Below are 12,146 nucleotides of genomic sequence, written 5' to 3'. Positions count from 1 at the left end.
ATTTGAAACAAATCTATAATTACTAAGACAAGCTATTACAAGCCTGTGAATGTGTCTTTATATCTTGATGTTTCTACTTCAAGAGATGCTACAGCTGCAAAAACAAACAAAAAAACCCCCTGAAAACCTGAAAAACAAAACCCAGTCCTACTAAATATGTTGGTAAATATCATTGGTTGACCTATTCTTCCAATTTTAAGGCTGAGTGGGGGGTGGGTGGGGGGCCTGATTTTAAAGGAGGTCTGAATACAATACAAACACGCTAAATTCAAACATCTTAAAGCAAAATCATTTACAACTGACTCCATGACCCTCATTCAAACATAATGAGGAGATCTCTCTATCTATATATAGAAGTACTGTAGTGCATTATTATGGTACCAGAGAAAGAACAGGGACTAGAAAATCATCAAAAGTATTGTGATCCAGCCCCTAGGCCCAAGAAGCCAATCTCCATTCATTCAGAATAATCCATGAACAGAATCCACTCTTATACCCTCCAGCTACCTCAGCAGTCAGCTCAGCTCTAAAAAATAAAATAAAATATATTATTCTCTGCAAAGAATGTGAACTCTTCTTCTGGGATTGACATGTGTCTAATGAACAACAAGCAGAAGGCCGCGCTTTGACATTAAAAATCAAATCAAATCACAGGGCAATCCTATAGAGGCATACTCAAAAGTAGTGCCATTAAGTTCAGTGAGGCTTACTCTCAGAGCAGGTAAGTATAGAGAACTGTGTGAGTTTGTGGAGGCAGTTAGAGGATGGATTAACAGATTGAGACTGAATCTCGACAAGACAGAAGTACTGGGGACAGCAAGTGGGCAGGTGTGGAGGACTCCCTGGAACTATGCCCCTAGGACCAGGTGCGCAGCCTGGGGCCATTTTGGACTCACAGCTGTCCCTGGAGGCACAGGCCAATTCTGTGTCCAGGGCGGTTGTTTAGCAGCTTCATCCGGTACGCCATCTGAGACCCTACTTGTCTGCGTCCTGTCTCACCAGAGTGGTATATGCTTCAGTTATCTGCTGCTTGGACTACTGCAATGCGCTCTATGTGGGGCTACCTTTGAAGGTGACCCGGAAATTACAATTAATCCAGAATGCAGCAACTAGACTGGTGACTGGGAGTGGCCGCCAAGACCATATAACACCGGTCCTGAAAGACCTACATTGGCTCCCAGTATGTTTCCGAGCACAATTCAAAGTGTCGGTACTGGCCTTTAAAGCCCTAGACGGCCTCGGCCCAGTATACCTGAAGGAGCATCTTTATCGCCTCCCATCATTCAGCCCGGCTGGAAACAGAGGTCCAGTTTCCTCATTGTAAGAAGTGAAATTACAGGGAACCAGGCAGAAGGCCTTCTTGGTAGTGGCACCTGCTCTGTGGAATGCCCTCTCCTCAGATGTCAAAGAGAGACACAATTATGCAACTTTCTGTAGTCATCAGGATGTTTTAATGCCTGATGTTTCATTATGTACTATTAGATTTTGTTGGGAACTGCCCAGAGTGGCTTGGGAAACTCAGTCAGATGGGTGTGGTACAAGTAATAAATTATTATTATTATTATTATTATTATTATTATTATTATTATTATGTTGTGATGTACAACCAACTTTAGAAAATATCTGACTAGTAAAAATAAGTTTGATTTAAATAATTTTAAAGCAGGATTTTTCTTACTTATATAGTATGAAAGCCTTAAAAAGAGGGGGTTATTAGATTATAAGAATCTAAGGGAAGCTGCACTTGCTTACCGTAAATCCTTTTTATTAAATCCAAAAAATTCTAACTTCATATATACATTAATGGGGTCTGAACTGGTGATGACTGGCCAGGAAAGAGATAATGGGGTTGTGTTAGCTCCATATTAGGGAGTATTAGGAAAGGAGTTGGGGGGGGGGGGAAATGCTAATATGGTAATGCCATTCTACAAATGTATGGTGCAATTGCACTTGGAGTGCTGGTTCAAATCTCACTCCTGCCATGAATCTACTATGTGTCCTTAGGCATGACATTCTCTTTCAGCAACAGTCCATTCATCTGAAATATGGGGATACTCCCATCATCCCTAGCTAACAGTTCATTCATCTGAAATATGGCGATAACAATGCTTGCACACCTTGCAGAGTCAGAAGGATTGCAACCAAAGAAAGCACGTGAAGCACTTTGAAGAAGTGAAAACGCTTTACAACAATTAAGTATTGTTATACTACGGCCTGATTTAAATGGTACTTTTTAAAATTACAACCAAGGTTTTTGCCATCTCCCTTAGTAAAAATGAATATTGGGGAGGGGGGTTGTTTGATGCTACTGTTCATCATTTACTTAAAGTTATCTGGATAGCCTGCATTAAATTAGCAATCTGTTTCAGCAGCAAAGAGATGCTATCAGGTCCAGTATCAACTTTAAACCATAGGCCATGCACATCAGATATGCTCTATTATAGGGCTGGCAATGTGGTGGTGTTCCCTATTGGAACTGAGAAATGTATCTGCTAAGTTTAGTATTAGTACCTTGCTCTCAGGCAGAGAACACTCTGGCACAGGGCTAGCTTCTAGGTAACAATTTTAAAGGAACATGATGCATTGAAATCCCAAACTATTAAGTCTCAAACATTCTGGGCCCATTTTATGCGTATGGAATTGAAAAATTAGCATGCATGTTTTCTTCAAATATTTATCTCATTATAATCCATGTGATTACTCCAGCATCGATCTGGACTAAATGAACTCCTGTCACCCCTAGGCAAGATATAAACATTATGTATGTATTCATATTCTGGTACAGAAAACAGATGTCTTGAAAACAGACAAGGTGCTTATTTCAGGGATCAGATGCATTCAGATCCTCACAGTTCCCATGTCCCAGGAGCATCAGTCTATAAAATAGGTTGGTGACATCCGGCTCTAGTTCTCCTTTTTGCATCTCAGACAAGTGAGGTGGTCAGACTGTTGAATCACTGTCTGGGATGGGCAATGGGATGGATGAAGGCTGCTAAACAGAAACTCAATCCTGACAAGATGGAAGTTCTATTATTTTATTTAAGGCATTTGTGCCCCACTTTTCACCATATGTCTCAAAGTGGCTATGAGTAAGGGGAACAACTGCTCAGGCAGATGGTGTTCAGCCTGTTCTGAATTGATTTGCACCCCCCCTAAAATGATCAGGTTCCTAGGCATGGCCCAAGTGACCTCTGTTCATGAAGCACCTTTCCATCAGCTTCAGCTTATGAAAAGAGATAACCCAGCCACTGTTACCCAATGAAGCTGTCTTTCAAAACTGCACAGAAACTGTGGATCCAAATACAGCCTCGAGGTTTATAAAGACCAGTTATTGGGCAGACATATTTCAAAATATTGCATTTTAAAAATTATTATGCAGCACTCCCTACAAACACGATTTATTATGATGTTAAAGGAAAACAAAAACACCTGGTATCTTGCCAGTCAATACAGCTAACAAATATTAGTGTGAAATATGGGTAGTAATGCTAAGTTGTCTTTTGCTTTGCCCCTAGTTATCCAATAATTTGGATCACCTCATGGTGATTTTCCCCTTCCCATTCTCCCTTCGTGGAGCTTTCTTGTTGATGGGTCTTCATGCGTTCAGACTTTTAATGAACTGAACCCAAACAATCACTAGCCCTTAGACAGCAGCTAAATAAAAAATAAATAAATATTGATGCATATTTGCAATAATGCTTCCCCACTGGAAAATTACAGAGAAGATGATATACTATGTCTTTGGCTTCACTGCAAGCCTTCCTTCTAAGAAGACCTTTGGATTAGTGTTTAATTCTGCTGAAAACTGTCTAAGGCTAATGCCCATATGTATGTGTGGTAATTCTCTTCTGAAAGTTTGCAAATATAATATTGTATCAGAAATGTTAACTTGGTATACTTGGAATATAACTTCTAGGCAGGAGTAAGACGTAAAGGAGGAGTAAGGTGGCAGAAAAGTTGGCATGATGAAAACGCACCACTGGCTTCGCTGGTGCATCTGCACTGTGCTAACTTCCTGTAAGCAATAGTGACCCACCTAACAGGACGTCAGCGTGGCATCTCCGCTACACCCAGCGGGTCACTTCTGTTTGAAACCACTGAGAATCTGAAGCAAATCTGGCCAAGTGATTAGTATCACAGTTAAGGATTTCATGAAGTTGGAATAAAAGTTGTAAAAATATATGGCCGTCAAAATGCTTCCAGTTAGGAATTTCCTTTTCTCTAGAACCCCGATACTTTCATACACCTGCTCTGCTGCAGCCCCTCTGGGGTTATGTCTCTTGTAAATATGAACTAGAAGTAGAGCAGATCCTGAGCAGCAGGCAAGAAGTTTTCATTCCCTAATCGTTTTATAGTTCTCCACCTTGTTCGTTCATTCAGTTTGAAGGGAGGTGCCTAATCTTTTATTGAGATTGAGAACAGAGACTGAGATATTGCGACTTGTCCCAAATCACCAAGTGAGTTAATGACAAGAGTGGTTTGGGGCAGCTGTGCTTGCTGTTCCCATATCCGTCCAATCAGACAAAAAGCAACGGATAGGTAGGTCAATTTTTTGACAAAAAAAGAAGCGTGCTGGCGGGGACTGAACTTTCCACACCATCATTAAGATGTGAGAAGTGACAGTTGTCTCTTTCTTTCTTTCTTTCTTTCTTTCTTTCTTTCCAGACTTTCACTGCTCACACTACCTGTGAATCAGGGCAGATCCACGAAGAAACAAATGTCTTTGCATCCATCATGCTGAGTTTGTCCCTGTGCTGTGACTTGCGAACAAGCCTCCCAGCCCCCAGGGTCATCATGCAAACTTGCTTACATAAAAATTTAAGCAAAGATAACTCTGCTTGTATGAAAAGCATGGCAATGGTGACCCTCACACACGTTCAATCACTTGGACTGCTGTTCCTGCTCCTAAATATTTAAGTGCACATAGCGCCAAGTCTTCCTTGGTATTATACAAATTCACAAAAGTGGCAAACACATGACAACGGACACACAAGACAGCGATGGAGGAGCGGTCAGGGATTGACAGTGAATAATGTGGATGAGCAAGTCTGATGTTAGAAGTTAACGCAGGAGTGGGTTTCGGTAGCAAGGCAAGTTGAGTTGGACATAAAAATGGTTTATATGCAGCTCATATAGACTAAGAGAGCAAAGGATGTGCATGTAACAATAAAACATGCATGCTTCCAGTGTCCTAAATGAGCTAGAACATCTCTTAAGAAGCTATTAAAACACAATATGATAATCCATGGATTAAGGTCATTAATAGTGCAGAGACAATTGTTTGTGTGAAGGACTTGCATGATATAAAGCCAACAGATTTTCCTGAAGGGGCCTTTATTTTTTCTACAGTTACTTCTCTGTTCCCCCCCCCTTAACATACGTCTCTCTCCAGACCAGACACACACCAGAAATATCCTAAAGGAAGGTTATCGTGTGAACCTGTTTACTGCCAAGATGTACATTCGCAGACTAACTTGCATCTTGGTGGTGATGCAAATATTTCCGCTTCTTAAAGAGTATGCATACATCCAAATGTCTTAGATTTAAGATGTGCAAAGTTGAAAAACATTTTATGGAGGGGGGCTGTAAGCCAAAGAGAGAATGGGTATGACAGACAAGTACTTACCATTCCGAGAAATAGAGCATAAAAGTCTACACACCGGCCAAGTACCACCACTAGGCCAAAAATAGCCTTAATCATTTAACCACATCAACATTTTAAAACTAAACAGGTCCTTTGATTCTCAGAACTAAGCATTTGACTCTAATAAGCCTGTATAAACAACCAAATCAATTACAATTAAAAAATGCACGATAAAACTTTTGTTACTCTTATGCTTTGTGGAAACAAAAAGTTTCAAGAAGCAGGACAGACTTTCTCAGGCTGATACCACAACTTGACTGTGAGGAGGAGGGCTGAAAAGCCAATGGGCTCCCAGAAACCCTGCTAAACATAGCTTAGGAAGGTAGTGGCTAAAGAAAGAAGATGTGCACCTTGTAGCATCAACTGACTATCAAACAGCTTTGGTGAAGCTCTACAGCTTCTGGGGTGCTGAGTATGCTAAATGGAAATGTTGGGGTTTATAAGTGAGTGAGTTTAGGGATGCAGGCAGGAGATACTGGACTCTGACGCTCATACACCTGGCAGTGACCAGTTGACTTGGGTAGGATAGAAAAAGCAAGGGAAGCAGCAGTACATCATCTAAAGGCGTCATTTACAGGAATCTGTGGCTAAAGGGGCTTGTTGTTCAGTCATGTCCGACTCTTCGTGACCCCATGGACCAGAGCACGCCAGGCACCCCTATCCTCCACTGCCTCCCGCATTTTGGCCAAACTCATGCCAGTCGCTTTGAGAACACTGCCTAACCATCTCATCCTCTGTCGTCCCCTTCTCCTTGTGCCCTCCATCATCCCCAACATCAGGGTCTTTTTCCAGGTCTTTCCCACTCCTTCATGGATCACTGCCTTGTCGTGGCGAAGGGCCTTGAATAACTCAGGGAAGCTATGAGCTATGCCATGCAGGGCCACCCAAGATGGACAGGTCATAGCGGAGAGTTTAGACCAAATGTGATCCACCTGGAGAAGGAACTGGCAAGCCACTCCAGTATCGCTGCCAAGAAAACTCCATGGACAAAGACAACAGGCTAAAGGGGCTTAGGATGCTTAAAGACATGTGACAATATTAAACACTTTTGAATCTCTTGATTTTTTTAAATCGCATCATCAGTTTGAGTAACGTTGAGTGCGCATCCCAGCCAATCTAATTTGTACATTCACATTAGAAGTTTTCAAAACATTGCCATTTGAGACTCATATGAGAAAGTGGCCTTATAGACAAGTTATTCACAATGTATTAGCCTGTGTGTAAGAATTACCTCCACAATGTGGAGGCTGACGGCAGGGAGGTAAGGCCAGAGCAATTAAAGCTGCAGGAACAGTGGGTAGCCTCCTCTTTTGGTAGTACTTTGGGAACACAGGAGCTTATAATTATGTAAATCAATTTATCACTCATGGCACACTAGGTGACACCATAGACTTTGAAGTTCACAACCACAAGGAAAATATGCAGTCTCCCCCCGCTTTTTTCCAAATAAGATAGAACACAGGCTTAATTCAGACAACACCTCAACAAAAAAAATGAATGATTATCTAGTTTGGGTGTAATGGAAAACCCATGTTTGGCTTTCGTTAATAGTTTCAGGCTCATGCGTTACCCTTCATCCGCCTCCATTCTCCTATTCCCTCCTTGACTTCCTAGTCCAGGCATAGGCAAACTCGGCCCTCCAGATGTTTCAGGACTACAACTCCCATCATCCCTAGCTAACAAGACCAGTGGTCAGGGATGATGGGAATTGTAATCCCAAAACATCTGGAGGGCTGAGTTTGCCTATGCCTGTCCTAGTCTGTGGAACACCATAATCTGCTGTTCTTTTGAAACACAAACAGGGTGCATTTACTGTATATTCTGGCGTATAAGACTACTTTTTAATCCAGGAAAATCTTCTCAAAAGTCGGGGGTCGTCTTATACGCCGGGTGGAGAATCTGCGGTCGAGTATATCTCAAACTCTATATTTTAACTGGAAAAGTTGGGGGTCGTCTTATATGCCCAGTCGTCTTATACGCCGCAAAATACGGTAATTAAGCTGAGTATAGAGAGAGGTTGGAAAACAAAAAGAGGCAAGTTCCAATCCATGGTTTGCCTGCTGTGCGTTTGGAAGCTCACATCGTAGTCTGGATTCTAATCTGCTCTTAATACAAACCATAATTTGTATTTAATTTACACTGCAACTATTCACAGCAGCAGTATCTTTAAAATTACTTAATAACCCATTATTTCTTGCCATAAACAAGACACATAATGTTTAGTTCTTACCTTTAGAGAATCGAAGCAGGCAATAACTCTTCCATTTTCAACCTGGCAGCTTTTGGGTGGATGTGCAAATTTACATTCCTCATCCGAGCGTGAACAAGTTCCTCTCTGAAACTGCCTGCACACTTCTAATGTCAGCCATTTTGTATCTCTTACAGGAGCAACATTCAAAGCCATGATGTACAATTGATTTAGATTTTGAGAGTTGCTGTTAATGAAATCACCTCGAGTTATGAATTCCAACAACTCAGGGAAACCCCTTTCAATGTAAATAGCTCCTAGCAGCAATGATGTAATAATAAATGCTTCAGAGAGTCCAATGCGCACGAAGCTGAATGTGACAACTATTTATCAGCAAGCATGTCAATCATCAATCAATATGTGCCACTTGTAGACTTTTGGCTGCAAAATATTCATGCTCGGTAGCATTTCTGGCTGTAGAAAATGTGAGTCCCTCGATGGTTTTGTTGACACCGTTTTGTTAAGCAAGTTTTATTTTCATGCAATGGCATTCCTCAACAACATTTTAGCCCTCTGTGTCCTCTTTGTTGGCATTGATTACACGGAAAGAGCTACACATTCAGCAGTTTTCATGCCCAAACTAATATTTTCCTCAGGCTCTGTAAATGCAGGAGTCAGTTTTGCATCAAGCAGCTGAGGTAAGAGCTGGCAGAGAAATCGTTTTGAAAAAAAGCAGACGAATTGTTTCTTGTACGAGTGACTTCAGAAAGGCACTTACAATGCATGGACCTGTGAAAATAAAGCAGAAATCTTATTCAAACAACTTTCAAATTACCGGTACCTGTGTTTCCCCCCTCTATCTAAGTAGCTTTATGGCATTAGCTGCTTCTTACAATGCATCACAGATTTTTAAAGCCAAGGATATGTAAAGGAAATAAAGCACAATGAGCTAATCTCTTCATCCTTAAATGACAAACACAAGTTTTGCAGGAAACACTCGTTCTTTTTTTATTAACTAGTCACTTTCACTATCAGTATCAGTTGTAAGGTTTTTTCACTTCAGATCTGCTAACACAAATGAGCATTTCCGTTACTTTATGCTGTTTTTAAGCTGTTTTTAAAGTCGTTTTTAATCAATGTTTTTATATTTGTTGTTAGCCACCCTGAGCCTGGTTTTTAAATCGGGAAGGGCGAGGTATAAATTATTATTATTATTATTATTATTATTATTATTATTATTATTATTATTATTACTTTATATTTATCTGTCTGGGCTGACTTTGAGGGAAGGATTAAGCTGGGAGAAGACTAAGTTCTTAATGTTTTAACACATTTGACACCCAGTCTTGGGGCTAGCTACATGTTTTAAAATTAAAAATATAAAACAAATTACTGATCATTCTAGTCCTAGCATAATGCAGATGAACATGCTTACTATGCAGAAGGCTCTATAACAGTTTCCAGTTCATCATTTTGCCACTCACAAGGCAATCCTATGCATGCTCAGTGTTTAGGGCTGCAGTCCTAGTTTGCATTATTTAGCAGCTATCTCCAAGCAGTCTGCCCTCATTTCCTCAGGAGGTAAAGGCCTTCTCTGAAGGTGCCTTCTTCCAGGAAAAAAATAGCGTTCCTCGTCTCTTAGCAGAGTCAAAGTCTGTACTGTAACCCTAAATAGATTTCATTGCAAAACATCGTGATTGGCCCCACAGAATTAAACGTAAAAAGTAGCAAAAAGTGTACTACCGTGTTTCTCCTAAAATAAGACACCGTCTTATATTTTTTTTCGCTCAACAAAACACAGTATGGCTTATTTTCAGGGGATGTCTTATTTTAACCGTGTCGCATCGGCACGCTGCATAGCCACGCCTCTCCAGGCTGTTTTAATGAGAGGTACCACGTCACTATGGCTTATTTTCGGGGTATGGCTTATTTTTGGGGAACGGCTTATATTTCGCAAATGCATAGAAATCCTGCTATGGCTTATTTTATGGCTATGTCTTATTTTAGGAGAAACAGGGTAGGAAATTATTCTGCAAGGCTGATCAAGCTTTATTTATTTGTTTTCTTATTTATAATGTTCACCTACAAGTAACAGTTTCATTAAAATGAACCACATCTTCCTTACCAGGATTACTTAATCTGATCCACTGATCCACTAGCCACTATAAGGTAGGTTGTTGTTGTTGTTTTTTAATGTGCCTCATGCTATTTACAGGAGAGCAATGAGCTTATTAAGAAAATCTACTGGGTTTACTTCAAAGCTGGCTTTATATTATAATAGCACTGGTGGTGTTTAGGCCATGGGGGAAAGCGGGAGGAAAAATCTACCACCAGCCGCAAAGGAAGCAGGGCCCATGTTGCTACAACGGCAAAAACTCTCCAGAAAAGAATTCCTTTATGCAAGGCTGGATAATTGTGTATTGGGTCAGCTTAGTTAATGTATTTTGAAATCTGCTGTGACAAGAGCAGGCACCCCTTGTGCCCCAATAATGGCAGCGAGGATTCATCACAGGTTGTTGTTCTGCCAACATCATCTCCCTTCCCATCATGGTTAAATCCTTGAACGACACTTAAGCAACAGGACAGGGTGGCTGTAACTCTCCCTACAACGCTGGGACCTTCCTGGGTGTGGTGGGTTATTGTGCTCCTCTGTATGGTGCTGCAGACCATGGGCTGCAGCAGACCCTTCAAAGGGTCTGAAGGATTCAAGACTCCACCGACTCTCACATCAGCTGCAATGTTCTACCAGGTGAGCTGGGAAGAAGCAAGTCTGCGGGTCTTCGGACTTTGGGGAGTGGCCATGGCTTAGCAACAGAGCACATCCAAAGGGTCCCAGAGGCAGGGGTGGAAAAGAGCACTATCTGAAAACCGAGGAAGTTACTTCCAGGCAGCAAAAACAATACTGAACTAAATGGACCATTAGTCTGACACACTATCAGCCAGCTTCCTAAAGTCACTTCCATGGCTACTCCACCCTCTCAGGGGCAGGCAGTACAGCACCATAGTGGTTCTTCTCCCTACTTGGGACAATCATTTGCAAAAAGGTTTTGCTGGGGGATGGTTGCTCTCCTCTGCGGCAATTATGCCACGGGGATCCTAAAGGCTCCATTTTATCCCCCGTGCTTTTCAATACCCGCACAAAGCTGCTTGGAGGTCCCTGTGGGAGTCCAGCAGCACCTTTTTCTTCTTACACAATTCTAAGCATCATTACTCTATTCCTTTTTGTTATGATTTTCTCTGCTTCATTCAAAAACAATCTAAAACTGGTCAACCCCGTCAAATGCACATAAAATAAACTTCTGTACGCAGCACTTGCTGGGGCTACACTAGCACTACACCAGTGTCTTGACTAACACACATTAAGTGTGAACAGCAGATGCACACCAACAGCTGTCTGCACATGCTAACAACTCTAGCTGGCTGGAGGTCCCCTTCAGGTGTGCATTCAGCATTACAAGTCCACAAATTATACCTGCTGAGCAGCAAACAAAGGTATTGCATGAAGTGTGAGGCTGCTCTAAACAACTCATCAGAAACAAATCACAAAGAATCTGCGGTGTATCTAATGTTAAGAACAGAAGACACAATCACAGAATCAAAGAGTTGGGAGGGACTGTGAGGATCATGTAGTCCAACGCTCTGCAATGAAGGAAACGTTCGCCCAATGTAGGGCTCAAACCCATGACCCTGAGATGAACAGTCTCATGCTCTACCAACTGAGGTATCCCTAGCTGAGATTCCTGTATTGCAGGGGGTTGGACGACATGACCTTTGGCGTCCCCTCCAATTCTATGATTCTAAGATAACTCGCCTAAGAATAGGCCGAAATACGAATATACACATATTAAGGTAAAAGTTAAAGAACTTTGAAGTCACTACAATGTGTATAGGGGCTTGCCTCTACACTGAATTCACTGCGGAGAGACACCCATTCTTTGTCGGGATGCACTCTGAAAAGCCAACAGGTTATGGCCAATTACGTTTAGCTTACCATATTGGTTCACATGTCATGCTCACCTAATCAATGAATGATTGGGAATGTTCCACAAGTTGGTGCAGTCCTTGTTCTGCCCCATCTCCCTCATGCGCAGCAGCTTCATCCCTCCCTTCTGTGATTTGCAATAACCAAAGCTTGCCAATACGATGCAACTTAAGGCTAGCCCTAACCAGGACCGCTTCCAAACCTACGTCAAACTAGGATTTCAATTTCAAACAAGGATTTGGAAGCAGTTTGTGAAATCTTTAATAAAATCTGCTGCCTTAGGTCTACTCTGCCTGTGGGTTTGTCCGTCAAGCCCAGGCAGGATGTAATGG

General features: G+C 41.7%; 1 protein-coding gene across 11 annotated transcripts in view; it reads right to left on the bottom strand.

Annotated features, from left to right (window-relative positions):
- The window catches only part of MBNL2 (muscleblind like splicing regulator 2), a 72,984-nt gene that overhangs the window by 43,193 nt on the left and 17,645 nt on the right, over positions 1–12,146 (bottom strand). For 10 of the 11 annotated variants that reach the window (XM_033147900.1, XM_033147899.1, XM_033147902.1 and 7 more), the window contains exon 2: positions 7,875–8,621. In XM_033147900.1, coding sequence (XP_033003791.1) covers positions 7,875–8,048 — 174 coding nt within the window. In that variant the 5' untranslated portion in view covers positions 8,049–8,621. Of the gene's footprint in view, positions 1–7,874; positions 8,622–9,316; positions 9,410–12,146 lie in introns of those variants that run through there. The other variant, XM_033147901.1, reaches the window with a different exon arrangement.

The sequence above is a fragment of the Lacerta agilis genome, chromosome 4, assembly GCF_009819535.1.
Source record: "Lacerta agilis isolate rLacAgi1 chromosome 4, rLacAgi1.pri, whole genome shotgun sequence".
In the NCBI taxonomy this organism is placed as follows: Eukaryota; Metazoa; Chordata; class Lepidosauria; order Squamata; family Lacertidae; genus Lacerta; species Lacerta agilis.
Note: the sequence above shows the minus strand (reverse complement) of the source record. Positions and strands in the feature narration are given on the sequence as shown.